This window comes from Somniosus microcephalus, chromosome 9, assembly GCF_052327205.1.
Source record: "Somniosus microcephalus isolate GS21.2 chromosome 9, FLI_Smic_1.0, whole genome shotgun sequence".
NCBI lineage: Eukaryota > Metazoa > Chordata > Chondrichthyes > Squaliformes > Somniosidae > Somniosus > Somniosus microcephalus.
Window position 1 is genome coordinate 24217225 of NC_140995.1, and position 26343 is coordinate 24243567.

The following is a 26343-nucleotide window of genomic DNA, read 5'->3' on the forward strand; positions in this document are numbered from 1 at the left end:
ATACATGGATTTCAGTAAGGCCTTCGATAAAGTCCCGCACAGGAGACTGGTCAAGAAGGTAAGAGCCCATGGAATCCAGGGTGCCTTGGCACATTGGATACAAAACTGGCTTAGTGGCAGAAGGCAGAGGGTGATGGTCGAAGGTTGTTTTTGTGACTGGAAGCCTGTGGCCAGTGGGGTACCACAGGGATCGGTGCTGGGTCCCTTGCTGTTTGTGGTCTACATTAATGACTTGGATATGAATGTAAAGGGTATGATCAGTAAGTTCGCGGATGATACAAAAATTGGTAGGGTGGTAAATAGCGAGGAGGGTAGCCTCAGTCTGCAGGACGATATAGATGGGTTGGTCAGATGGGCAGAACAGTGGCAAATGGAATTTAACCCGGAAAAGTGCGAGGTGATGCACTTTGGGGGGACTAACAAGGCAAAGGAATACACAATGAATGGAAAGACCCTAGGCAAGACGGAGGGTCAGAGGGATCTGGGTGTGCAAGTACACAGATCCCTGAAGGCGGCGGAACAGGTGGATAAGGTGGTAAAAAAGGCATATGGGATACTTGCCTTCATTAGCCGAGGCATTGAATATAAGAGCAAGGAGGTTATGATGGAGCTGTATAAAACACTGGTTAGGCCACAGCTGGAATACTGTGTGCAGTTCTGGTCGCCACACTACAGGAAGGATGTGATCGCGTTAGAGAGGGTGCAGAGGAGGTTCACCAGGATGTTACCAGGGCTGGAGCGCTTCAGCTATGAAGAGAGACTGGGCAGATTGGGTTTGTTTTCCTTGGAGCAGAGGAGGCTGAGGGGGTACATGATTGAGGTGTACAAAATTATGAGGGGCATAGATAGGATGGATGCTGAGGAGCTTTTTCCCTTAGTAGAGGGGTCAATAACTAGGGGGCATAGATTCAAGGTAAAGGGCGGGAGGTTTAGAGGGGATTTGAGAAAGAACTTTTTCACCCAGAGGGTGGTTGGAGTCTGGAACTCACTGCCTGAAAGGGTTGTGGAGGCAGAAACCCTCACAACATTTAAGAAGCATTTGGATGTGCACTTGAAATGCCATAGCATACAAGGCTACGGGCCAAATGCTGGAATATGGGATTAGATTAGACAGGGCTTGATGGCCGGCGCGGACACGATGGGCCGAAGGGCCTCTATCCGTGCTGTATTACTCTATGACTCTATGACAACAGCACAGCTCCAGCGTGCTACATCATTGATAATCGATCTTGTAAATACAAACACATTCTGCATTCAAGGCAGATACTTCCTTGTGCAGCTTGAAAATTCTCCATTTCCGTCGACAAATGTTCAGATAAAATTGGAGGAACTGCATTCAAATGTAAAATTTTTTTGATACATATACGGGGGAAAAGTAAAATTGTTTCAAAAATGATTTTGCTTTGACAGACACATTGCTGTGATTCTTGGGGGGGTGGGGGGTTGATTGTAAAAAGGGGGCACACCTGTGTGATTTTAGCAAAGGGCACAGCAGGAAACCGATGTAGACAGAATGGGGTAGATCATGGCTTTGTGCGCTAGTGTAAAACGGGGGATAGCGAGTCGGCAGCCCGTTTTACATCTCTCCTGATTTTTATTTCCATTGATTTCAATGCAAATACAAGCTGCCGATTCACTATCACCCATTTTACACTATCGCACAAAGGCAAGATCTGCCCACCGAGTAACGCTGCAGTCAAACATTTCATTAGATGCCCGTATTATTATAGCATGAGATGCAGTGGACGGGATATATCACTGTGATGTGAAACTTCTTTCTCTGTCATACTGCAGCATTTCAGTGTACAAGAGCAATCAAGCTTCGAAGAAAGTGCGACTGCAGCATTTCTTTGCTCCAGATAAATCAACAGTGATGAGCCTGGGGTACAAGTGTCACTGCCTGTATGCTGGACTTGTCAATGGAAATATCTCTATCTATACAAAGGCAGAAGGTGGGTAAACTCCATTTATTTGTTATGAACCACTCTCCGGTTTTATTTGCCACATTTTCTCGAATCTTTTAGTTATATAAACGTAAGCTTCTCCTCTTGTTTCATTTTCCCTCCTCAATAACATGCTTCATAAAACATGGAAGTGCGGCAGGACAAAGAGTACCAGATCTGCCCTTTGACCTTTTCATCATTCATCTAGGCTTATTTTTAAAAGACACTGGTGGAATTAAAATATTCATGTGGGTTTAAAAGAAGTCGTTTTTTGACTAACCATAGGATCATAGATCAGAGAACTCGCCAAGGGTTCTTCGACAGCACCTCCCAAACCCGTGACCTCTACCACCTAGAAGGACAAGGGCAGCAGGTGCATGGGAGCACAACCCCACCTCCAAGTCCCCCTCCAGGTCACGCAACATCCTGATTTGAAAATATGTCGTCGTTCCTTCATCATCACTGGGTCAAAATCCTGGAACTCCCTCCCTAACAGCACTGTGGGAGTACCTTCACCACACTGACTGCAGCGGTTCAAGAAGGCGGCTCACCACCACCTTCTCGAGGGCAATTAAGGATGGGCCTTGTCAGCGACGCCCACATCCCAGGAATGAATAATTAAAAAAAAATAGTACAGCACAGGAGGAGGCCATTCGGGCCATCGAGTCTGTGCCGGCTCTTTCGAAGAGCAATCGAGTTAGTCCCACTCCCTCTGCTCTTTCCCCATATCCCTGCAATTTTTTCCCTTTCAAGTATTTATCCAAGTCCCTTTGAAGGCTACTATTTAATTCAGCTGTATAAACTCTGGAGTTCTTTGTTGTTAAATGTCTGTATCTATACTGAATCAAGTAATGCCCATGGTTGACAGAACTGGCATGTTTAGTCCTTGGAAATAAAAGAAACTGTATTCCTCCAAGGTTTAAGCTGTACCTACACAGAGCCCCAAAAAGAATATACTTTTTATTTAATAAACGTTGCTGACATTTCACACCCTAAGTTGACATTGTTGATCATTCACTTCTTTTAAAAGGTGCTGAAAACATTAGCTGAAGTTGGATTTTATTTTATTTTTTAATGTTAAATCCATATCCATGGCTCAGCCACCTCACAGAGCGATGTGGAGGCGAAAGCTTTTGCTGAAGAAATACATTGGCTAACCATAATGTGCTTTGTTACTGATGATTAAAGCAGTTACAGTAAATATTGCATTGCAGATTCGGTCAGGTAATTTGACCAGTTTGGGTACAAACCAGGCAGATTTTTCTTGTCTCTTTCTACTTTATTTTTAACAGAGAAACAAAATGCTTAAATGTGATGGGGCCGATTTTTCTCCACTTACGACTCAGTTTCCAGAGCATTAGGGTGAGGAGACCACGTCAGTACTCCCCCCACCTCCTTTCACCCTGCAATTATGCAGCAGATATTGGAGACCATTTGGATGCTACTTTGGCTAGCAAACCACAGAATAAAGAACACCTGGAATTTGCAGTGCTGTAGGTCCTGAGGCCGAGAGCAGTACATAACTTCTTTCCCCAGTTGGAGTAAGCACCAATTCCCAGGCAGCAGTCCCACTCATTCAACATCTTTCAAATAAATGAATCTGGAAATACAGCGGAGTTCAAGTCAGGGCTTGCATAAAGCGTAACACCTGTTACACTGGGGGAAGGAGCGAAATCACAGTATCGTTGAAACATGCAGCACAGAAGGAGGCCTATTCAGCATGTCGTGCCTGTGCTGACTCATTGGAAGAGCTGTCCAATTAGTCCCATAGCCCTGCGATTGTTTCCTTCTCAAGTATTTATCCAATTCCCTTTTGAAAAGTTACGATTGAATCTGATTCTACCACCCTTCCAGGCAGTGCAATCCAGATCATCATAACAGTCATAGCCAGGCTCCATTTCCTGGCCACCAATTTCACAAAATCAGGAAAAACCTTCAGTAAATTCTGAAACAAAGCGACTAACCGCTTCCTTCTAACTTTTTTGAAAAAATTGAGGGCCCATATTAAAGGAATACTTTCAGATAAAGTTTTACAGAGCCTTATCCTCTAGTATATATCCTAAAATAGCTTGGGGTGGGGGGGGGGGGGGTGGAAAGATTTTAAAGTTTTACTTGGTAATGAATGTCCTCTTGATCCTTTATGCTGGTTTGAAGGTTAGCGACTGAAGCTTGACATTTCAGTATTCGGCTATGCCCTTCTATAACTCCCTCTGTCCCTCCCCACTTGCACTGCTAAATGCCTTGCTGCTGAGGGGTGACGCTGCCTAATAATACCAATTAGTCACGAATTATGGGCAGTCTTGTGCTAAGACTGCTAATTACGGAAGACTACATCGAGACTGCCTAAACTAATTTTCCTTGCTGCATTCATGGTGAGCAAACTATCGCCCCACGAGGATCAGCTGAACCAGTTAATACTTGTGGAAGGAAATTTCCATTCAGCCGAGTGTCTGCACGTTCAGTTCTATGGTTGCTGCTATTTAAGCATGAGTTTCAAAGTCCCAGGCCTAGAAATTCAGTTGTTAGCACCAGCCACTAGCGCCTTAGGAGGAGGAGGAGGAGAAGTGGGGCGCGAAGCGGCTAGCGCCCCGGCGCAGTGCGATCTGCGCCTCTCGCGAACTTTGGTCAAGATTTAGCGGCGGCGCAAAACCGTAGCGCCCGCTCAGCTGCGCACGCAGATCCTGACGTCATTTCATGGTGCAACGCCCTTGATGCGCCCCGAACCGGAACTTCAGTGGCGCCCCCCTTCTGTGCACCTGGCGCCCCCAGCGACTGGTTGAGTGGAACGTTTCCCAGTTGCTGCGGGGCGCGGGGGGCGCTATTTAAAGGGGACTCTTCCTCCATTCTTTGTGGCAGCCATTTTGTTCCACTCCTGTGTGAGAGAGAGATATTTGGAGAGAGACAAAGGGAGAGAGCGCTCTGCTTTGACTCAGCGCTCGCACAGGTACTTCTGGCTTCAGGCCAGAGTTTTGCAGTTGGATTTAACATTCAGTGCCATAGCCTTGAGTCGCCACATATAATGGGGGCTGCAATGGGTGGAAACGTTGGCTTTCTGCATTGCATTCAAAGGGCTCAGAGACACCGAGAGAGAGTGCCAGTCATGGCCAGACAGAGAAGGGCCAACAGGCGTCGGCACAGGAGGCCTTACCCACCCAGGGTATACCGCCAGCAGTTCTCATATCTGAACATGTCTGAGGAGCAGTGTGTTCAGAGGCTGCGATTCAGAAGGGAGGTGGTCACAGAGATCTGCCACCTGCTTCAGAGAGATCTGCAGCCACAGCTGAGGAGCAGGACGTCTCTGTCGGTGGCAGTGAAGGTGACGGTGGCTCTCAACTTCTATGCCACCGGCTCCTTCCAATCCGCTACTGGGGACATTGCCAATATCTCCCAGTTCGCGGTACATTGCTGCATCCGCCAGGTGACGAATGCCCTCTTCAGAAGGAGACGTCAGTACATCTCCTTCCCCATGACCCTGGACAAGCAGCAAGAGCGTGCAATGGGATTTGCAAGAATAGCGGGCTTCCCCATGGTCCAGGACGCCATTGACTGCACGCATGTGGCTTTGCGGGCACCTCTACAGAATGCCGAGGATTACCGCAACCGGAAGGGCTACCATTCGCTCAACGTCCAGTTGGTGTGTGACCACAGGCAGCTCATACTAGCTGTCAATGCCCGCTTTCCAGGCAGCCTACATCCTGTGGCAGACATTTTCAAAGCCCCGGCTCACCCAGGAGGCTGGCTTCTCGGGGACAAGGGCTATCCTTTGTGCACCTGGCCGATGACCCCGCTCCATGTGCCCAGCACCCCTGCTGAAGAACGATACAATGACAGCCATCAAGCTACCAGGAACATCATTGAGCACACAATCGGCGTGCTCAAGCAACGGTTCCGCTGTCTGGACCGTTCCGGAGGAGCACTACAGTACTCGCCTGAGCGAGTCTCCCATTTCGTTGTAGTTGTGGTGTATGTAACCTGTTCCACCTTAAGAGAACTACTTTAAGAGATGTACTACTTTCTCTTGGCTGCTGTATACTGTAATACCGGTGGTGACCACACCGGTATATAAGTGTTGTGTAAGGATTTGCTGGGCAGTTCAGCCCTGACCTCCGAATAGTAAAGACCTGTTAAAAGTTATTCTTGTTGTCTGTGTCCAGTGATTGATCCTAAACATAACTGAGACACACAGAGCAGCACGGTGGCATAGTGGTTAGCACTGTTGCCTCACAGCGCCAGGGACCCAGGTTCAAATCCGGCCTCGGGTGACTGTCTGTGTGGAGTTTGCACATTCTCCCCGTGTTTGCGTGGGTTTCCTCCGGGTGCTCCGGTTTCCTCCCACAGTCCAAAGATGTGCGGGTTAGGTTGATTGGCCATGATAAAAAATTGACCCTGAGTGTTAGGGGGGATTAAATACGTGGGGTTACGGGGATAGGGCTTGGGTGGGATGGTTGTCGGTGTAGGGACCGGGTGCTAGGGTTTGGATGATCAGCCATGATCTCGTTGAATGGCGGAGCAGGCTCAAAGGGCCGAATGGCCTACTCCTGCTCCTATCTTCTATGTTTCTATGTTTCTATGACTCAACAGTAGTGTGCTGCATGCTGCACAACCTGGCTATCCTCAGGACTCAGCCACTGCCAGCAGACATTGGAGGACCACCAGAGGTGGAGGAGGAGCACCAAGATAGGAGGGAGGCACAAAGTGCAAGGGCCGTCCGTCGGCGGATTATTGCAACTCGGTTCTAGGCCCCCTCTCAGGGAATGGCTTGTGCCAATGAAAGAACATGAATGGAGCCGCTCCGCAAACCCTCAGCCGGTCAAGGCAACAAATAGTTCAAAGTGCAAACATGGACAATCTGAATAAAGAAAATTTTTTATTTTACAAACTCTGTGCCCTTCCCGCATGACAAACAACTTCAGAGAAACCCCCCAAAAAAGAGTCAGAAACATAACTGGCTCTCACAACCTTGAGAAAATGAAAAAAACAGTTAAACAAAAATGACCATGATTCTCGGCCTTCATATAAAAAACAAACACAACATTCTTGGCCTTCATATAAAAAAAAACATTTTGCCACACCTTCTACATTTTCGTCTGCGAGGGTAATCCGCCTCGCTTCCGCGATTGGCCCCTTCCTGCCCTGCAGCTCCTCCTCAATGGGACCCCAGGAAGGCTGCTGAGGGTCAGATGGTGAGACGGCAGATGCCCTTGGGGGACGGCCTGGACCAGCTCTGGGCCTGGAGGGCCCGGCTTCTGACTGCTCCAACTCTGCTTGGGCGGCAGCAGTCTGTCCTACGGGTAGTGACAGCTGCAGTGGAGGAGTGACAGTGTTGGCTGCAGGAATGCTGCCAACCTGACAGAGCACAGGCACTCCCTGGTCAGCCGAGACACTGGCACTCGCACGGGCCAGCACTGAAGCATGCGCAGCAATCTGCTGAAGCACAGACTGCTGCGGCGTGGCGAGGGCCCTGTCGATGCCTGGCCGATCCAGCGAGGGTGGCAGCAGTTAGTGCCCGTGTGGCCCCGGTCTGTGTCTGCATCACACCGGCCAGTGAATGCAAGGCACGACTGAGCACTTGGCTGGAAGACGCCTGTGATGCCGCGAAATCCTGCAGACTCCTGGCCTGTGCTGCCCCGAATTCCTGAACACTCCTTGCCAGTGACTCTATGGAGTCAGGCATCCTTGCCACTGCAGCCATGAGCTCAGTGTGCCTGCGCTCAGCCTGGGCGCCCATTTCACCAAGGAGCCGCACCTCCTCTGCGCTCACCATAGCAGGACTGGAGGCCGCACTCACCCTCCGGGGAGAAAGCTGCCGAGCTTCCCCACCCCTCCCGCGTTGCTGCAGCCCGCTGGGTCCCAGAGCTTCACCCTCATCAGACCCTGCTCCCCTCCAGGGAAGACGTGTCCCCATCATAGCCATGGGCTGCGTCGGCTGAGGGTGGCACTGATGGGCCGGCTTCCTCTTCCTCCTCCTCTAATTCTGAATCAAACACAGTGCCAGCTTGAGGGCCCGCCTCCTCACCTGGCAAATCAGCATCTGAAAGCAGGGAGGCACAAGAGTTGCTTTAGAGTGAGGACAGGGCGGCAGCGAGGGAGGCATGAGTGCTGCTATGCACTGCATTGGTTCGAGAGTGGCAAAGGATGCTGGTGTGAGGCACAAGTGGAAAGAGAGAGGTCAAAAAGGTGATGACCTTACCATTGCTGTCCAGAACGGGGTCGGCATCTCCAGTGGCGACTGGGCCAATCAGCTGGCCTCCCATAATCTGCTCCACTCGCTGCTCCAGGTCGCTGAGCTCTTTAAGGTCAGGACGGCCTGCCCCTGGTCCATTGCTGCTGCCTGCGATTGTGGGCCAGCTTGCCCTGCAAGAGAAAGGATGGACTCTAAGTACAGTGTCAAGCCCTGATCTTGCCTGCACTGCCTCCCATGGTGGAATAGCCCTGACAGTGTGTAAAGTGCTGAATGTGCAAGTGATTTTCATGAGAGTCCCATAGCTGTTGGATGAGGGCTGGGCATTGGGGCTTTCAGGTCCCTTTGGCCATAAAGTGAGGTGCATGTGCAGGGATGAAGAGGATACTGGAAAGGGTACTCACCCTGACAACCCGAGTGAGGTCGTTGAACTTTTTTCTGCATTGCACAGGAGTCCTGGCAACCATGCTGTTGGAGGTCACCCTGTTCGCCACCTCCCTCCAGGCTTTTCTATACTCGCTGGGCAGCGGCCTCCTGCCACTATCAGGGAAGAGGACAGGTCGCCTGCGCTCCACTGCGCCAACCAGTAGCTTCAGGGCACCCTCGCTGAAGCGCTGCGCTCGCTCCCTAGCCTTCTCCATAGTCCTGGGCGTTGAACTGGTGAAGCAGCTATGTTCAGGCCTTGATTCAGGGCTGCAGTGTGCAGGGCGTCGCAGCAAAACAAATCGACCCTCCCCCCTTTAAGAGCTGACCGGCGCCAGCGTGTCTGCCTTCAATCAGCAACTTGCCGCACCTGCGCTGCGCCCGCCCTTGGTGGTAGCTCGCCGGCTTAGCGCCTTATGATAGTCGTACACCGCCTGCTTTAGCGCAGCAGCAACCTCTTGGGGCGATGCAACTCAATTTCGGCGAAGGTGGCGCTAAGTTGCACCGGTCGCTAAATTTAGCGATCGCCCGGCTGCAGCGCCCCAAACGTGGTGATACTGAATTTCTAGGCCCCAGCCTTTAACAGTAGTGTTATATCACAGTTACTGGTCTCAGTCAGGTGTCAGCAGAGTGCAATGCACAGCTGCCGGAACAGAGTTACACTGCTGGCTGCGTGTTGTACTCTTTTTTTTCTCCCCCCCCCCCCCCCCATGACAAAGGAGCTCTGTGCTTGCTAGCTAGTCGGCCAGTTATCTTAATATTAGGGGAGAACAGGCAGGGAGCATCAGTTCTTAACATTAATATTTAAAACCTGAAACGTTCCCAGGCAATGTGTTGGACCACCTGGGAGCTTTTTAAACTTGGCTTCACACCACGCTGGAGTTAAACTATTCCTGGACGTGCTCTTGCGTTTCTTGGCTTCAATGCCCTCGAGAGTCGTATTGTCAACCTGACTCCCAAGTTACATGACCATCTTGGCCAAAATCTCTCGGCGTCAATATGGAAGCAGTGGTGTACTGGTAGGTTTAATTCTACCAAAGTGCCATGTGATCTCCAATGTAAAGAGAGATAGTTGCATCCTTAACTAATGTCTCACTGGCCTCTTTCGGGTCCTGTATTTTTATGCTTTTAAACGACTGATCGGCTGGCAACTGGGAGAAGGACATTCTGTGCAGACAGTGACCTCAAAGTCTGTGCTTCCAACAACTGTTTATTCTGCTCATTGTTACTTGAAAGGAAATTCTTCACAAAATTTCTGCCCCCCAGGCTTCCGCTGTGTAGCAATTTGAAAGCATTACGCGTATTAACTAGAACTGAGACACACCAAGTTTCTCTATAAAATGTAATAACATTTAAGATTACCACACACAGAGAATCATGCGCTGGAAACTGGAACTTCCGTTCTGTGAAGAAAGGGCTTCACAGGACAAACGCCTGCGCCGGATAGGCAGCGCGTACGGCTGAAACTTCCGTTTTTTTCATACTATGCTGCAGTCCAGGTAAGTCGAAAGCTGCTGCGCCTAGAAAAGTAGGTGCAAGGCCTGCTTTTACCAGGCTAACAGTTGAAGTAAGTAAGAAAAAAGTGAAAAAAAAAAAAAAAATTTAAACTTTTTTTCCACTGTTTTATCATTTTAAAATACTTTAAAGAAAGGTAAGTTTTATTTTAGCCCTACTAAAAACTTTAATTTTTTTAATTTAAGTATTCGTTTAAAATAGTTAATTTATGTAATTTATAGTCTTTTAAAATGTATTTGAAGTTTTACTTATGTTTTGGGGCTGATCTCTATTCATATATTTGACAGGTCTCCCTGTCAAATCTATGAATGGAGATGCCCTGCTCTGATTGGCTCCCCATGGCCCACGTGATCCCAAGGACGCTGCGAACTACCTGCGCCCCTGGGATACGCGGGCCCTGCTCACCTGCAGTTTGGGGAGGCACAGCAGTGAAATTCTGCGCCTCCCGGGAGCCCTCTGGTCCAGGCGGAGATTTTTCAAAATAGCAGCCCTCCGCCCGCAGGAGGGCTGCGAACGGAATTTCTGGGCCAATAACAGGGTACAGTAGCATAGTGGTTATGTTACTGGACTAGTAATTCAGAGGCCTGAACTAATGATCTGGAGATGGGAGTTCAAATCCTACCACGGCTGGGAAATTTAAATTCAGTTAATTAAATAAATCTGGAATGAAAAAGCTAGTGTCAGTAATGACCCTGAAACTATCGGATTGTCGGAAAAACCCATCTAGTTCACTCGTGTCCTTTTAGGGAAGGAACTCTGCCGTCCTTACCCAGTCTGGCCTATATGTGACTCCAGACCCACAGCAATGTGGTTGACTCTTAACTGCTCTCTGAAATGCCCACATCTCGGGAACGAATATTCGCTGGTAGCGAGAGTTTGATTGTCAGCAGAAAGCGATTTGCTGGGACAATTTAATACTGCAGACAGTAGTTTAAAGATACTGTAGTAATTTTAATAATTCACTATTAAGTTTATTGCGAAATTCCATTTTGCAAGCCTGGACTGGAAGTCTAGTAAGCATCTGCTATATTTGATGTTTAATAGATGGGGGTTTACTGAGTAACTTGTCCTGGAGGAAGCACTCCTGCTCCTTCTGGCCAACAAGCAGTGCTGTAAAGGCACTCACCTCATGGATTCAGCCCTTCTCGCCTGCTTTCAGCTGCCGAGTTTCCCGAGGCCTGGGAAACCCTAAATATAGAATGACTGTTAAAATGAAGGTAGGCAGCCTCATTATAATATTTAAATGACCAGCCTCATTATAATATTTAAACGACCAACCGCCTCCCGCGAGCAGATTGGTCGCCCGCCCCTTGTCCCACCTCAATTAAAACCGTAAGTGGGCAGGTTCGGTTACTGTTTCAGATTTTTTGCATTTTAACCTTTGACATAACTCCCAAAAACGGGTGGATTGGGGTGTCAAGATTGTGTGTTGAAGCAGAGTTTGGGTTATGAATTGGTTAGCTACTGAAAACAGGTGCAGGCATTGCGATTAACCCGCGCCCGTTGAGTGGAATGCAGACAGCATGCCAACCTTGTGCTGCCTGCTCGTTATAATGATTTCTGCAATGTTGAGCATGGAGGAGTCCGGCACCAACTTCTCACAGGGCTTTGCATAGAGCTTGAGCCCATATTTTCCAGCATGGAGCAGGTGGCCACCTCCATCAACACACTTCTGGAACCATAGAAACATAGAAGATTGGAGCAGGAGTAGGCCATTCGGCCCCTCGAGCCTGCTCCGCCATTCAATGCGATCATGGCTGATCATCCAAATTCAGTACCCTGTCCCTGCTTTCTCCCCATATCCCTTGATCCCTTTAGCCTTAAGAAATATATCCAACTCCTTCTTGAATATATTTAATGAACTGGCCTCCACCGCCCTCTGTGGCAGAGAATTCCACAGGTTCACCACTCTCTGGGTGAAGAAATTCCTCCTCATCTCAGTCCTAAATGGCTTACCCCTTATCCTTAGACTATGACCCCTGGTTCTGGACTCCCCGGCCATCAGAAACATCCTTCCTGCATCTAGTCTGTCCAGGCCTGACAGAATTTTATAGGTTTCAATGAGATCCCCTCTCAATCTTCTAAACTCCAGTGAGTATAAGCCCAATCGACACAATCTCTCCTCATACGTCATTCCTGCCATCCCAGGTATCAGCCTGGTGAATCTTCGCTGCACTCACAGAAACCAGAAACCCCACAGTGCAGATAGAGGCCATTTCGGCCCATCAAGCCTGCACCGACACATATCCCACCCGATCCCCGTAACCCCTATACCAACACATAGCCCACCCTATCCCCGTAACCCCACGTATTTAATCCCCCTAACACTAAGGGTCAATTTATCATAGCCAATCAACCTAACCCGCACATCTTTGGACTGTGGGAGGAAACCGGAGCACCCGGAGGAAACCCACGCAAACACGGGGAGAACGTGCAAACTCCACACAGTCACCCGAGGCCGGATTCGAACCCGGGTCCCTGGCGCTGTGAGGCAACAGTGCTAACCACTATGCCACCGTGCTGCCTTCCATGGCAAGAACGTCCTTCCTCAGATAAGGTGCATCATGATGCAGCGTCTGATGGCTGATGTCTCAGCTTCCACTGCAGCACACATAGCAGCCACCCAACGCCTGAGTGTTGCAGTAGAATCTCCGACTGCTGCCATCATGGCTCTGGATTACAGTGTTCAAAGGGGCCTGCAGGGTGTCGGAGCAGGCCAGCAATCTGTTCTCCCAACGGATTACTAGGATTGCTGAGGCACCGCCACGGGAGAGTGACAGTGGCTCCATGGAGTAGGAACGTGCTGTCCTCTCTCCGTATGACAGCATTCCTGCACCCACCCCTGCCACTCCACCAGTGCCCTTGCTTTTGCCCGTCAGCCAGCCAGCCCAGACTGCTGCCACCCCTGCTGAGATGATTCAGTCTGAAGCCGGACCACCTTGTCCCAGAGCTGCTCGAGGTCATCCTCCAAGGCCATCTGCAGTCTCCTCCACTGAATGGCAGCAGCCTTCCACCAGCCATGCTGCAGAAATTGCAGTGGCACTTTGTAGAGGCACGAGGACAGGCAAAGGCACACAGAACAGGCACTAAGGGAATGCACAAGGGTGATTAGTTTATTTTTGTATGCAATATGGCATGATTTAATTTATAAATCTGGATTGGAATGTGTATTTTGTGGTGGCTTTTATTTTTTTCATTGCACCCAAGCGGACGATGTGATGGTCAGTGACAGAGGGAAGGTAAGCAGTGTGGGACTGTTGGTGAATGGGGAATTGGGGTTGGGGTTACTGGTATCACTGTTGAATTAGTTGTTCACGTACAGCCTGTGCAGAAAGGGCCTCTCTAGGTTGCAGCCTCCCTTCTGCCTCCTCCTCCTCCTCTCCCACCCCCTCCTCATGTGTTAGTTTAGTTCAGCTTTTGTCCCTGAGGAAGGAGCTTGTGGGTTCAAGGCATGCTCTGGGACTTGAGTACATAACCTGGACAGACACTCCAGTGCAATACTAAGGAATTGTTGTGTTCCGAAGCTCTCACATTCTGCATTTAACATGGCATCCTGCAAAATACACATTGAGGCTGCCTAGTATTTGCCAAGGAACAAGAGAAAGCTCATTTGACTCAGCCAACCAAACACTTGAATTTCAAGCTTCTGAAAGTGGCATTTTGAGAAGAGTAGCTTAACCCCCTGTGGACTGCTCCCAGTTCCCTCATATAAAAATTATACTGTTATTTTTCCTGTTGTAGCGGTTCATGTAGATCGCCACTAAATAAGAGAGTTTGACTTCGACGAACTATAAATAAGTTGTTTATTTACAGGAACAGGCTAATTACCTCAGGTAAGATGGCAGACTGTAGGAGCACCGTGGTGTAGGTCTTGTCCCAGCGGGGACTCCACGAGGACCGAGTTCGCAGTCCTGTGGGGAGCGTGATGACGTCATCGCGTTTGTGTTGTGGCGTCATCACGTTCGCGTTTCCCGCGCTTAGGGCGTCACGTGATGCGCGTCGTTGCGTCGCTGGCCGTTGAGGCCGAAGTCGGGAGGCCGGGCTGTGCCGGTGCTTGCCGCGGGAGCGGCAGATTGCGTCGCTCCCGTCGGCTGGCCGTTGAGGCCAAAGACGCTAGGCCAGGCTGTGCCGGCGCACGCACATCACGTCGTACATGACATGACGTCAGCGCGCTAGGGCGCGTCTTAAAGGGGCAATGGCCCCAAAAGGTAAGTTAAACATACAGTAAGGTAAGTTAAAGGGAATTATGTGTCTCAATGTAAGGGACAACCAGTGGTACCACCACATAGGCCCCCCCCAGAATTCGCTTTAACGAAAGTCCAAGGGTGAGATGGTCTGACGAGCTGGTGGTCACGGCGGTCGTGCTGTCTCGACTTGGTAGGCGAGGTATGAAGATGCTGCTCGTGAGCGGAATCTTACGCGCGTCGTGGCGAATAAAACGTATCCGTCAGGCGAAGGACCGTGGAGACGTGCGAAACAGCAGGCCTTGTCAGAGTGACGGGCAGGTTGGGCGGACGCGGGTGATGTCTCCGTTGATGTTGAAACAAGTCCTTGTTCCGACGAAATCTGCAGGAACGCCGACGGGCGATCCAGGAGGACTTGACTGGTGAGGTCGGTGAACTCGCCGACAGGTGAGCGAAACCTTCGGGAGGCTGGAACGCACGGAACGGTGCGTGCCATAGTGCTACGACGATAACACAACGGAGGGTGAAGAGTTGCTGCGTTGATCAGTGATCGGTGAGGCCAGCAACTTTCACGTGGCTGATCGCGGCCGCAGGGTGCCCGTTGGACCCGTCCTCGATGTGTGCAGCTTCAGTAGACGTTTGCGTTTGCTAAAGGGAAAACTGGATAAAGGGCAGCAATGGTCCAGGTTGTTGTTGCTTTCGGGCGGGGTAAACTCAGCCTGGAGGGCAGCAACATTTGAAACTGTTGTAGATTTAGGAGAAAACAGCCGGGAGGGCGGCACGCTTTTGTTCACGCCGAATCGTGTAGTAGGTAACATAACCAGCAGGCTGAAGGGCTGGTGCGTCGTCGGCGGAGAAGGGGTCATCGTTTCGCATGAGGGATGGGTTGTCGTGGTTCGCGAGGGATGGGCCCTTGTGCGCGAGGAGTACGTTCTCGTGTTTCGCAGGGGTGAGTCCTCGTGGTATCCCCGTGGGGCGCGCTCCGATCTTGTGGGCCGGAACATGCTGTACCCCGCGCTTGGAGAGATGTATACTTGCTGTTGCTTTGGACGTAGAGGCGGACGATCCGTGTGGCGGTAGAAGAGTCAAATACGGAGACCGTGAGCACGTGCATGGTCTGTGCCGCATCGATGTTCTCGGCGAACAGGGCTTCTTCCTTCATAAAGCACGAGGGAGACCGTGGCTCCCTGGATTGCGGTAGCGACAGCAGAATGGCTGATGCTTCCATAGCGTGCTTCGTTTGTGAAAGATGTTCACAAACCCACCAATTGTAGCGCTGGTGGACGACGGTTGCCGTTGGTCGTGCTCTACCTCTGTGAAATTGTTCGTGAAAAATGGGCTCACCTCCAAGCTGCGCTTCCTTTGCGAAGACGTTCGCAAAGACGGGGTCGCTTTTGGTGGAATCGGTGTTAGGCGGTTGCTGTTCCGTGCTTGTTCGTCGGTTGTGCATTGGTCGTCTTGTGGGAAGACGAGGGTCAGGCTGCGCATTGCTGCCGTGAAAATCGTTCACGGATACGGGTTCACCAATTGTAGCGTTGGAATTGATGAGCTCCCGTACTCACGTCATTGGGTCACCAATGTAGCGGTTCGTGTAGATCGCCACTAAATAAGAGAGTTTGACTTCGACGAACTATAAATAAGTTGTTTATTTACAGGAACAGGCTAATTACCTCGGGTAAGATGGCAGGTAAGATGGCTGACTGTAGGAGCACCGTGGTGTAGGTCTTGTCCCAGCGGGGACTCCACGAGGACTGAGTTCGCAGTCCTGTGGGGAGCGTGATGACGTCATCGCGTTTGTGTTGTGGCGTCATCACGTTCGCGTTTCCCGCGCTTAGGGCGTCACGTGATGCGCGTCGTTGCATCGCTGGCCGTTGAGGCCGAAGTTGGGAGGCCGGGCTGTGCCGGTGCTTGCCGCGGGAGCAGAAGATCGCGTCGCTCCCGTCGGCTGGCCGTTGAGGCCGAAGACGCTAGGCCGGGCTGTGCCGGCGCACACACATCACGTCGTACGTGACATGACGTCAGCGCGCTAGGGCGCGCCTTAAAGGGGCACTGGCCCCAACAGGTAAGTTAAAAGGGCAACGGCCCCAAAAGGTAAGTTAAACATACAGTAAGGTAAGTTAAAGGGAATTATGTGTCTCAATGTAAGGGACAACCAGTGGTACCGCCACACTGTATTCATTTTGCTTCTGTGAATCATTTTCTATTGTAAGTTAGTTTGGCTAGTGCTAGTGGTTTTGTGTTGTATGGGGGAGATTTTCCTGAGTCGATGCCCAGGCAATGCAATTAATGGAAGATCAGGTCCACACTATAAAGAAACATACTCAGTTTTCCTCTAAATGGATGGAGGGGAAATCTGGCAGGCTTCTCAACAGTCGTGTGATCCAGCCTGCCTGCTTATCTGATCTGTGCTATGCCCAAGGGATCCCGAGTGCAGGCCCAGGAAAATTGTCCCTGCAATTGTTTCTGCTTTCTGACACGGTCTACATGTTCTCCTGTAAGCAGTCTACCTTGATGAGGGCTAACTTTGATCTAACTCAGTGTAGCAGAGAATACAAGACACCGGTTTCAGTTCCTAGGAGACTGGGTCTACTTACAGGAACAGTAAACGTGCCATTTATACATGAAACAGATATTGAATAAAGCCTAAATTGTAACAATCCCATTCATCTTAAATGCAAATGAAATATCTGGTGGACAGACTCGGAGAATACATTTCTAACCAGCTGAACAGTTACCTCTTGTCACACTTACTGTAAGCATATCTGCATAAACTGAGGATGATGCACACCATCTCAATAATGAGTCCCACACCATTACTTTGTATACCAGATTTGTTGTCCCATTTTGCCTGTGGTTTCACTGTTGCTTGAGCAGAATGGGGTGAGGATTTAGCTATTTCTTACTGGGCTGCAAAATTTATTTTTGGTCAGTTCCCGTGAATTAGTGTAATCTCAACTGTCGTCTTCTTCTTAGGCAATCCCTCGGAACCGAGGATGACTTGCTTCCACATTAAAAGTGAGTTCTCAGGTGACTGATGTGTCCAATGCAGGACCTACAGTCTCTGTCACAGGTGGGGCAGACGGTGGTTGAAGGGGCGGGTGGGTGGGGTGCTTGGTTTGACGTGAGCTGCCTGCGCTTGGCTTCCGCTTGCTCCCGGCGAAGAGACTCGGTGTTCGGCGCCTTCCTGGATGCTTCTCCTCCACTTTGTGCGGTCTTGGGCCATGGATTCCCAGATGTCGGTGGAGATGTTACACTTTTTCAAGGAGGCTTTGAGGGTGTCCTTGAAGCGTTTCCTCTGCCCACCTGGGGCTGTCTTGCCGTGCCAGAGCTCAGAGTAGAGCGCTTGTTTTGGGAGTCTCGTACAGGGCATGCGGACAATGTGACCCATCCATCATTGGAGCGTGGTCAAAGCTTCGATGCTGGGGATGTTGGCCTGAGCAAGAGCACTGACGTTGGTGCGCCTATCCTGCCAATGGATTTGCAGGATCTTGAGGCAGCGTTAATGGTACCTCTCCAGTGCTTTGAGGTGCCTGCTGTACATGGTCCATGTCTCTGAGGCATACAGCAGGGAGGGTATCACTGCTGCTCTGTAGACCATGAGCTTAGTGGCGGGTTTGAGGTCCTGGTCTTCAAAACACTCTTCCTCAGGCGACCGAAGGCTGCACTGGCACACTGAAGGCGGTGTTGGACTTCGTCGTCGACGTCTGCCCTTGTTGACAGTAGGCTCCTGAGGTATGGAAAGTGGTCCACGTTGTCCAAGGCCTTGTCGTGGATTTTGATAATCGGGGGGCAGTACTGTGTGGCGGGGGCAGGTTGGTAGAGGACCTTTGTCTTACGGATGTTTAGTGTAAGGCCCATGCTCTCGTACGCTTCGGTGAAGGTGTTGACGATGGTTTGGAGTTCGACCTCCGAGTGAGCGCAGACGCAAGCGTCGTCTGCATACTGTAATTCGACGACAGAGGATGGGACGACCTTGGATCTGGACTGGAGGCGACGGAGGTTGAACAGTTTCCCGTTTGTTCTGTAAATTAGCGCCACTTCAGTGGAGAGCTTACTGAGGGTGAGATGGAGCATTGCAGCAAGGAAGAGCGTTGGTGCGATGAAACAGCCTTGCTTGACCCCAGTTCGTACATGAATTGGGTCTGTGGTGGAACCATTGGTCAGGATCACGGCTTGCATGTCGTCGTGAAGCAGGCGGATGATCGTGACAAACTTTTGAGTGCAGCCGAATTTGAGGAGGGCACTCCATAATCTCAACTGTAGTTCATCTGTGGAACATGCCAGATGTGTTTTTATTCCAATGCAGCCGCATAGAATGGATGTGAGCTACTAAAAATGCTCTCGCAGAAACCGTGTTTTTTAGTAAATGAGTAATAAGCGGTGTATCACGATTATGGCCCCCTTTTTATAAAAAAAAAATCAAAAATGTTAGAACTAAGATTAATATTAGCCTCTTTCCATTTTGCTGTATTGACTTTTTTCTTTTACGAGCATTTTTGTTAACCGTAAAGCCCTGATTTTAACTTGGGCATTTTCGGGGCAAGCAGGGTGTGGGGCACGAGGGAATCCCCCAAGCACTCCTTGGTGTGAGGCATGGCCCATTTTAACTCCTGGGCCTCATTCACGTACCTCCGCACTGTCTCCGGCGGGATCAATGTAAGGCTTAACAGGAGCAGGAAATCCAACAGGAGGCTGACGACACCTGGGAACGATCCCCAGCAAGGTAAGTGAGGAGGGAAAGGTCTAGGCCGATCGTAGCCTGAGCTTGGTGGGAGGGATACCCAGGGGAGAGAGAGAAGGTCCAAAGGAGCAGGTTCAGCGCTGTGCGGTCCTGCCAATCACAGAATCACAGAAACCCCACAGTGCAGATAGAGGCCATTTCGGCCCATCGAGCCTGCACCGACACATATCATCCCCGATCCCCGTAACCCCTACACCAACACATATCCCACCCTATCCTCGTAACCCCACGTATTTAATCCCCCTAACACTAAGGGTCAATTAATCATAGCCAATCAACCTAACCCGCACATCTTTGGACTGTGGGAGGAAACCGGAGCACCCGGAGGAAACCCACGCAAACACGGGGAGAATGTGCAAACTCCACACAGACAGTCACCCGAGGCCGGATTCGAACCCGGGTCCCTGGCGCTGTGAGGCAACAGTGCTAACCACTATGCCACCGTGCTGCCCTGGGAGTTAAAATCGTGTTGTAGCGCCAATGATGTCATCATGACTGTCCCATTTTAATTAGGCCCCCATCTGCCTGGGGTGGGCTGCCTCTATGCTGCCATAACTCTGGCAGTCAAAATGGCCCCCACCCCGGCACTTCAGCTACCTGCCCACCCCATTTGTTAAAAGCAGAGACTTAAGTCTTATGACCAACTCAGAAAGGCTATTCAGCTCAATATTCTGAGCAAAATCAATGCACATTCTGAGTCATTCTTAAACTTGTGACTGTACCTAAGCTAATAAAAATTCAGCTCCTTGTCTGTCTTGGCACTCTAGCAAGTCAGAGTCCCAAATATGCCATCTGCACTCGCTGTTCAGATAAAAGTAGTTTGGCACAGAAGGAAGGTGAGCCAGCAGTTATTAATTCTGCTTACTTCTGATGTAAATTCTACATCTAGTGGTTTAGCATTTGGTATCCTTTATTTATAGAAAATATGTTTTCTCTTTTGTATTTCTCCTCTCCAATTCTTCTGATGTTCTCCACTTATCTCTTCTCCCCTGAAGGCAGTGACTCATCCTGTGTTATGGTTCCATGGATACACATGGCCCTCCATTAACGCACCCACATATGAGACTGCATAATATGTGTTGTTAAGTGGGTTTGACTGCTGAGAGCCATTATAGCTAATCCTGATTCTATCTGCACTCAACATCAGCTTGCATGTACTAATAGTAGGAGTCGTTGGATTGGGCTCATGAATGGGTGCAACTTCTCCCCAACTTCCAAGCCCTTTGATGCTGGCATAGCCAGGCGTAGTCAGGTTTCTGTCGTCCCCTTTGCTGTACACTAGTCCTTATTCTGGCCCTCATCCCTTGTGTGTTTGTAGGAAAATCTGTGGATTATGGAACAGAAACAGTCTGTTTAGACACGGAGGTTTTTTCTTTGAGCGGTGGAACTTGTACTATTTTTGTGAACTTTTTCCTTCTCATCTCAAATCTTAACCCATCCAACCTTATCCAGCATTCTCGACCTTTTGCTTTAGTTGCCAGTCTGATGCTGCCCCATGACAACTCCAATCACCTGTCTGGCGCACCAAGGGGGAAAAAATTCAGTTGATTAGCGCCTCCCGTTAGCACCCAAAGCAACTAGGGCCCGGGCACGGTGATGTTTGCGCCACTCGCGAAATTGACCAGACATTTTGCGGCGGCGCTAAACACTACCGCCACGATCTCCTGCGCCGGCAGATCTTGACGTCAGTCGAGTGTGCAACGCCTCGGTAGCGCTCCGGACGGGATATTGAGTGGCGCCCCCTGCCTTTCTGCCTGCCGCTAGCAACAACAGGTAGAGGGGAACGTTTTGCAATCAGGAAGGAACTGGGGCAGCGCTATTTAAAGGCGGCCGCTTCCTGCCTTATTTTGTCGGCGACATTTTTGCACCACACATTCAGAGAGAGAGACTCCTGGAGGGATTCAACGCTGTGTGAAGGAGTTTTGGGTACTGAGCAGCACTTTGCAGGTTGATTTTGATTTGACCTTGTATCGATTTAGAAGAGACTAAGAGGGCTGCACTCAGAGCTCTTTCCCTGCGCCTCTCCATTGTTTTTTCCAGCAGAATTGATGTACAGGTCTCTCCAGGCCGAGATTCAAGGCTGCAATGAACAGGGTGTGGCTGGAGAGCAAAATCAACCCTCCCTTTTAAGAACTGGCCAGCGCCATTGTGTCTGTGTTCCATTGCTAACTGACATCACCTGAGCTTCGCCAGTGCTCTGAGGTAGCGCCTCGCTCCTCGGCGTTAACGCCTTGAGAGGTGTGTAGCGACTGATTTAGCACTCCAATCACTTCCAAACGGGGCAATACCGAATTTCTCCCCCCCAAGTCTCTGATTTGCACTCTTGTCAATTTCATCACTTCCTCTGATACAGGTCTTGGTACCATCTCTGAAAGAGTGTCCTTGGTTCTAAGATGGCAGCAAATGGACCTGGTTATGAATCTGCCCACTGACATCATGACATTGTGGGAGAATGTTTGCTCCAATCAGCCCGTCAATCTATGAAAGGAGACATTTCTTGGCATCTTTCTTGCATTTGCTGTCGGAGACTGGATCATACACAAACTTCAGATGGAGGGAGCTTGTTTTGGTAAATTATTGGCTGGCAGAAGCAAATGTAGTTCTCAAGACTTTAGGCCTACAGCACCAATCGGCCCATCTTGACCTGCCTCTCTTACAGAGTGGATCTCCTGACTTAGTCTGACTGTTGTATTTGCCACGGTGTCCTTCACAGTTTCCAATTGATGGAATTGCTCTTAAAAGGACCATCTGAGAGTAACAAAACTTCCAGTTTGAGTGGTTTCTCCATTATTAGCATTGTGTGCCTTGAAGTAATTTACTGGCATATTGGGATTCTTCTCCAAGGTTTCTAAGGATCCATATTGTTGGTGTTTTTGTCTGTTGGAGACAGTATGAGGAAAGTCCCCAGTTGTGCTCCAAATTGGTTTCGGCATGTAGGTCTTTAGAATCCCACTGCCAATTTCTATGCTGCTTGGGTATGTTCATATTTTTATGTAGAGATATATATGAAAGAAGAAGAATGCTTGATTTTCTCCTGTAGATATTTGCCTCCTCAGTCTTTGAAAGAAACCCATTTACAAAGCTTGCTCTATCTATTCACTCAGTTCTCTCCCGGATTCAAAATGGCTTGGAGCTACTGTTTCAATATATTACTTTTTAATGCCCATGCCGTTACTTGGAGTCTCAATTTTGTCTACTTTGGACTGAAAACTAAGGGTAAATCCACACACAAGATCTTAAATGCAGCAGAGTGATAGACTATCGCTGGACTGCAAAGGTTATGAATTTTGTAAAATGACAGTGTAGTGCCTCGGATGTTTTTGCCTTGAAAGAAAGACTTGCATTTATATAGCACTTTTCACGGCCACCGGATGTCTCAAAGTGCTTTACAGCCAATGAAGTACTTTTTGAAGTGGAGTCACTGTTGTAATGTGGGAAACGCGGCAGCCAATTTGCGCACAGCCAGGCCCCACAAACAGCAATGTGATAATGACCAGATAATCTGTTTTTTTTTGTTATGTTGGTTGAGGGATAAATATTGGCCAGGACACTGGGGATAACTCCCCTGCTCTTCTTCGAAATAGTGCCATGGGATCTTTTACGTCCATCTGAGCGAGCAGACTTGTGAGGTAAGGGTAATATCCTATTTTTATATGAAGGTTCTTTCAAAGTATGAGGAAGGAAGCCTGTGTCTGCGATAGATGGTCTAACATTGGAACTCAGAATTCAGAGCATTTTCTATAATCTGCAATAAATGATATCCCCAGGCATCCTAATATGAAGAAATTGTAGTTCTTTTATCAGGCATTCACATGTTTCTCTACATGTTTCCATACTTGATCTGATTAATAATGCTTTTTTTCTTTTAACTCAATTTTTTAAGTTCAATTAAATATGGAAATCTAAACTGCACTCATAATTGCATATATTAACTCAGTCAATCGTCAGTGGCCAAACAATTGCTGACAGCTCCGTGGTAGTCTCAGTTTGAATCACTGACCTATTTGCTGCAGATTAATCTGCAGTCAAAAGAGACAAGCAGTGACATGTAGCTGCCCTCTGGTATACTTGTCAGTACTGAGATTAGGACAACACATGAATTGCTTATTAGGCAAGAGCAGACTGCCACCCTGGCTCTGTTAATCTGTTTATTCTGCTCAGTACTAAAGAGGAGAAGCAGGGGGGAAATCTTGCTTTCAGTGTAGGCCCGTTGAATGCTTTTTCCTTTTTTTTCAAACCGTTAGTCTGTTTTTAAAAGCAGGTGACAAAGTAGGAATGTCGAAGGGGGATTTTCCCTCAGTAAAGCAGAGGAAAGTATGTTCAAATACGTTTCCTAACTGGAGCAAAGCTCGAAAAATGAGCTAGCCGTTTCTTATTTTGCCAGTGGAATTGAGAATTAAAATTTACAATCCAGCCTAAACCTGTATCTTCAATAATTTGCTGATCTAGGATAATAGATGGTTTGTAATTATTTTCATAAACCTTTCGAATTATACTTTTAAATCCGCATAAGATTAAATTGCTTCATTAAACTCAGGTGTCAGGCATTTGCTGGTATCATTTTTCTTAATATATTTCCTCAAAAAATTCTACGTTGAGTCTCCCTTGATAATTCAAAGTGTAAATTTGCAAAATTTGCTGTGCTCTTTGAAGAGCCACAGTTAGCCTCTGTCCCTGGTTTGATTCTGATTGCTATCGAGTGACATTTTGTAAATGCTAAGGGCAGTATTGTCTTCAGCTGTGATGGTTCCCATGGTCTTGTAGCCTGCCAGTCTAGTGTCACACAAAGAATGGGCACGGAGCCATGGATGTCTTGGGATAGTACTCCCCAAACATGAGTCCTAATCTTCAGGAGCAGTGCAAGGGAAGAAAACTGGGGGGAAACTTTAAAAAAAATACTACTGTCCTTTTTTCATCTATAGTTTCCATTTGCTATACTCAGGCTTTAGTTAATGTTCTTATTGATTTAGCTTCCAGGAGGTTTGTATGAGGTGACTTCTTCTGATTATGTTTTACTCAGCTGCAATTAAGAACTTATAGGGGGTAATTGTCTTTCTTTAAAAATACTTGGCTATAAAATGTATACCTTTTTCCATGGCCAACCTTTGTCTTTAACTTTTATTTTAAGACTTTTTTTTTTAACTTGTCTGCCACCTCTTTTGTTGCCATGGTGTGGAGATGCCGGAGTTGGACTGGGGTGGACAAATGTAAGAAGTCACACAACACCAGGTTATAGTGTGATTTCAAATAAAGCTGTTGGACTATAACCTGGTGTTGTGTGACTTCTTACCTCTTTTGTTTGCAGCTATTTTTGGACATCCCAGTACATTGCAAATGAGAGGTTAATATTAGCTGAGCAGGGATTTTTTTTGTGTAACTTTAAGTTCCTTCAGTCTGAAGAGCACACTGAAGTTGGAAACAATACAGCATCTCAGCACTGAATAGAACTTTAGATTCAACTTCAGAGAAAATGTGCCGGACTGACTCTATAGAGAGAACTTGTTTTTACATTCTGATGTGTTTTGCAGCCAATTAGTTACTTTTGCCATGAAGTCATGGTTGTTTTATAGGCGAAAGACAACAGCCAATTTGAGCGCAGCAAGGTCTCCGTGAGATGAATGACAAGTTCAGGGGAGTTCTCCTTTGGCGTCCTGGTCAACATTAATCCCTGAAACAATACCATCAAAAAACAGATGAACTTGTCATTCAATCTATTCCATCTGAGTCCAAGTCAATAAGGCTGACATTTCAGTGCCATGCATTATTGGAGGTATCTTTCAGACCTTGTTAAATCAGGACCTTGTCTGCCTGTTTAGGTGAACACAAAGATCTTTATGGCACGATTTAAAGAGGAGCAGTGAGTTCTCCCGGTATCCTGGCCAACTTTCATCCCTCCACCAATGCCACCAAAAACACATTTTTATCCCATTTGCTGTTTGTAGTACCAAGATGTGCCCAAATTGGCTGTTTCAGTTGCCTGCAAAATAAAAAAGTGACTTTGCTTCAAAGGTAATTCATTGGTTAGGGTGCACTTTTGGGATCGCCTGCGGATGTGAAAGGCGCTATATAAGTGAAAGTTTTTTTCTTGCTTTTACAGTAGGAGAGATTATTGTTCTATAAAATTATATTGCTATTCATAGCTAATTCAGCAACACAACGGTATAGTGTTTGACCAAACTTCTATTTTGCATATAACCTAGAATTTGCTTGCATAGAATTGAACGTAAGGGTTAAGAGTAGCATGTGACCAAGGGGGGAGAAATGGGGATGGCATTTGCAATTGTCCGTCACAAGGACATTGAGGGACTTTTGACATAAGAATGTGGAAGCAACTACTACTGAGAGTTCCAGGTTCGGATGTCTCCAGATCAGCACCTAGATGGGTACCAAATGTTACTTTTCGGTGTAAGTGCTACTGGATACATCCATGATGTATATGATAAAAATGGCAGCTAGATGTTGGGGAAGACCAGAACTTTGAGGAAGAAGCGAATTTTTTATTAATGGAGCTATCTTAAAGTTATGTAGAACATTCCTTTATATAGATTGTGAGGGATATTTTATGCTGAAAAATATTTCCCTCCACCTCTCTTCCATTCCTTAAATTAATTTTTTTTTTACATTTATGAACCACATTGAGCTGGAGAGTACATTTGAATCACATACGTCTGTAATTTGGATTGGAAGAATGTGTACACAGTATTATAAGATTAATTTCTTACAAAGCTCCACTTCAATAAGCAGGCCAGCCATGGATTGGGTGGCCTATTGCAGGTTTATCATCTCAAGCGCATTTAGCTCTGCATTACTTTCTGCTGACTTTTTCAACAGCAGGGGCTGCTAATAATGATTGACTATTGGAAATATCTCTAGGGGATTCAGTAAGTGTTGTGTGCACTTGGAAGGAAAGGAGTTTATCAGTCAGTTGATGTAACTGGTAAAGCTCCAACAAGCCAACGTTATTTATCGCCAGTAGCTACATGCAATCAGCTAGATAATCCAAACATTTGACATGATAAAATATACTTAATAGAATTTTGTAAGATTGAATATATTTGAAAATGATGAAGCTAAGATTAATTCAATTGTGTGTTATAATGTATAATAATTCCCTTCCACTGGAATCTAGATCTGATTAGAAGCAGTAATAATTTTTACATTATAATGTTTTGGTTTCCGATTTAACATACTGGGCAGGGCTGGGCATGGCATTGCACAAAAAGGGTTGGGTTAGTTTAATTACGGAAGACTAAATCCAATCACAGTTGAGGCATAAAAATGCAATCTCTATCAGACATCTAGTCCATGCACAATATTGAAACAACCATTGAAATAGGGGGCCCTTTGTCACAGAAT

General features: G+C 47.9%; 1 protein-coding gene across 4 annotated transcripts in view; it reads left to right on the forward strand.

Moving 5' to 3' along the window:
* arhgef10 (Rho guanine nucleotide exchange factor (GEF) 10) overlaps nt 1–26343 on the forward strand; it is a 361849-nt gene that overhangs the window by 280383 nt on the left and 55123 nt on the right. For all 4 annotated transcript variants that reach the window (XM_085996438.1, XM_085996437.1, XM_085996439.1 and 1 more), the window contains one exon: nt 1795–1952. In XM_085996438.1, the coding sequence (XP_085852564.1) occupies nt 1795–1952 (158 nt within the window). The remainder of the gene's footprint in view (nt 1–1794; nt 1953–26343) is intronic.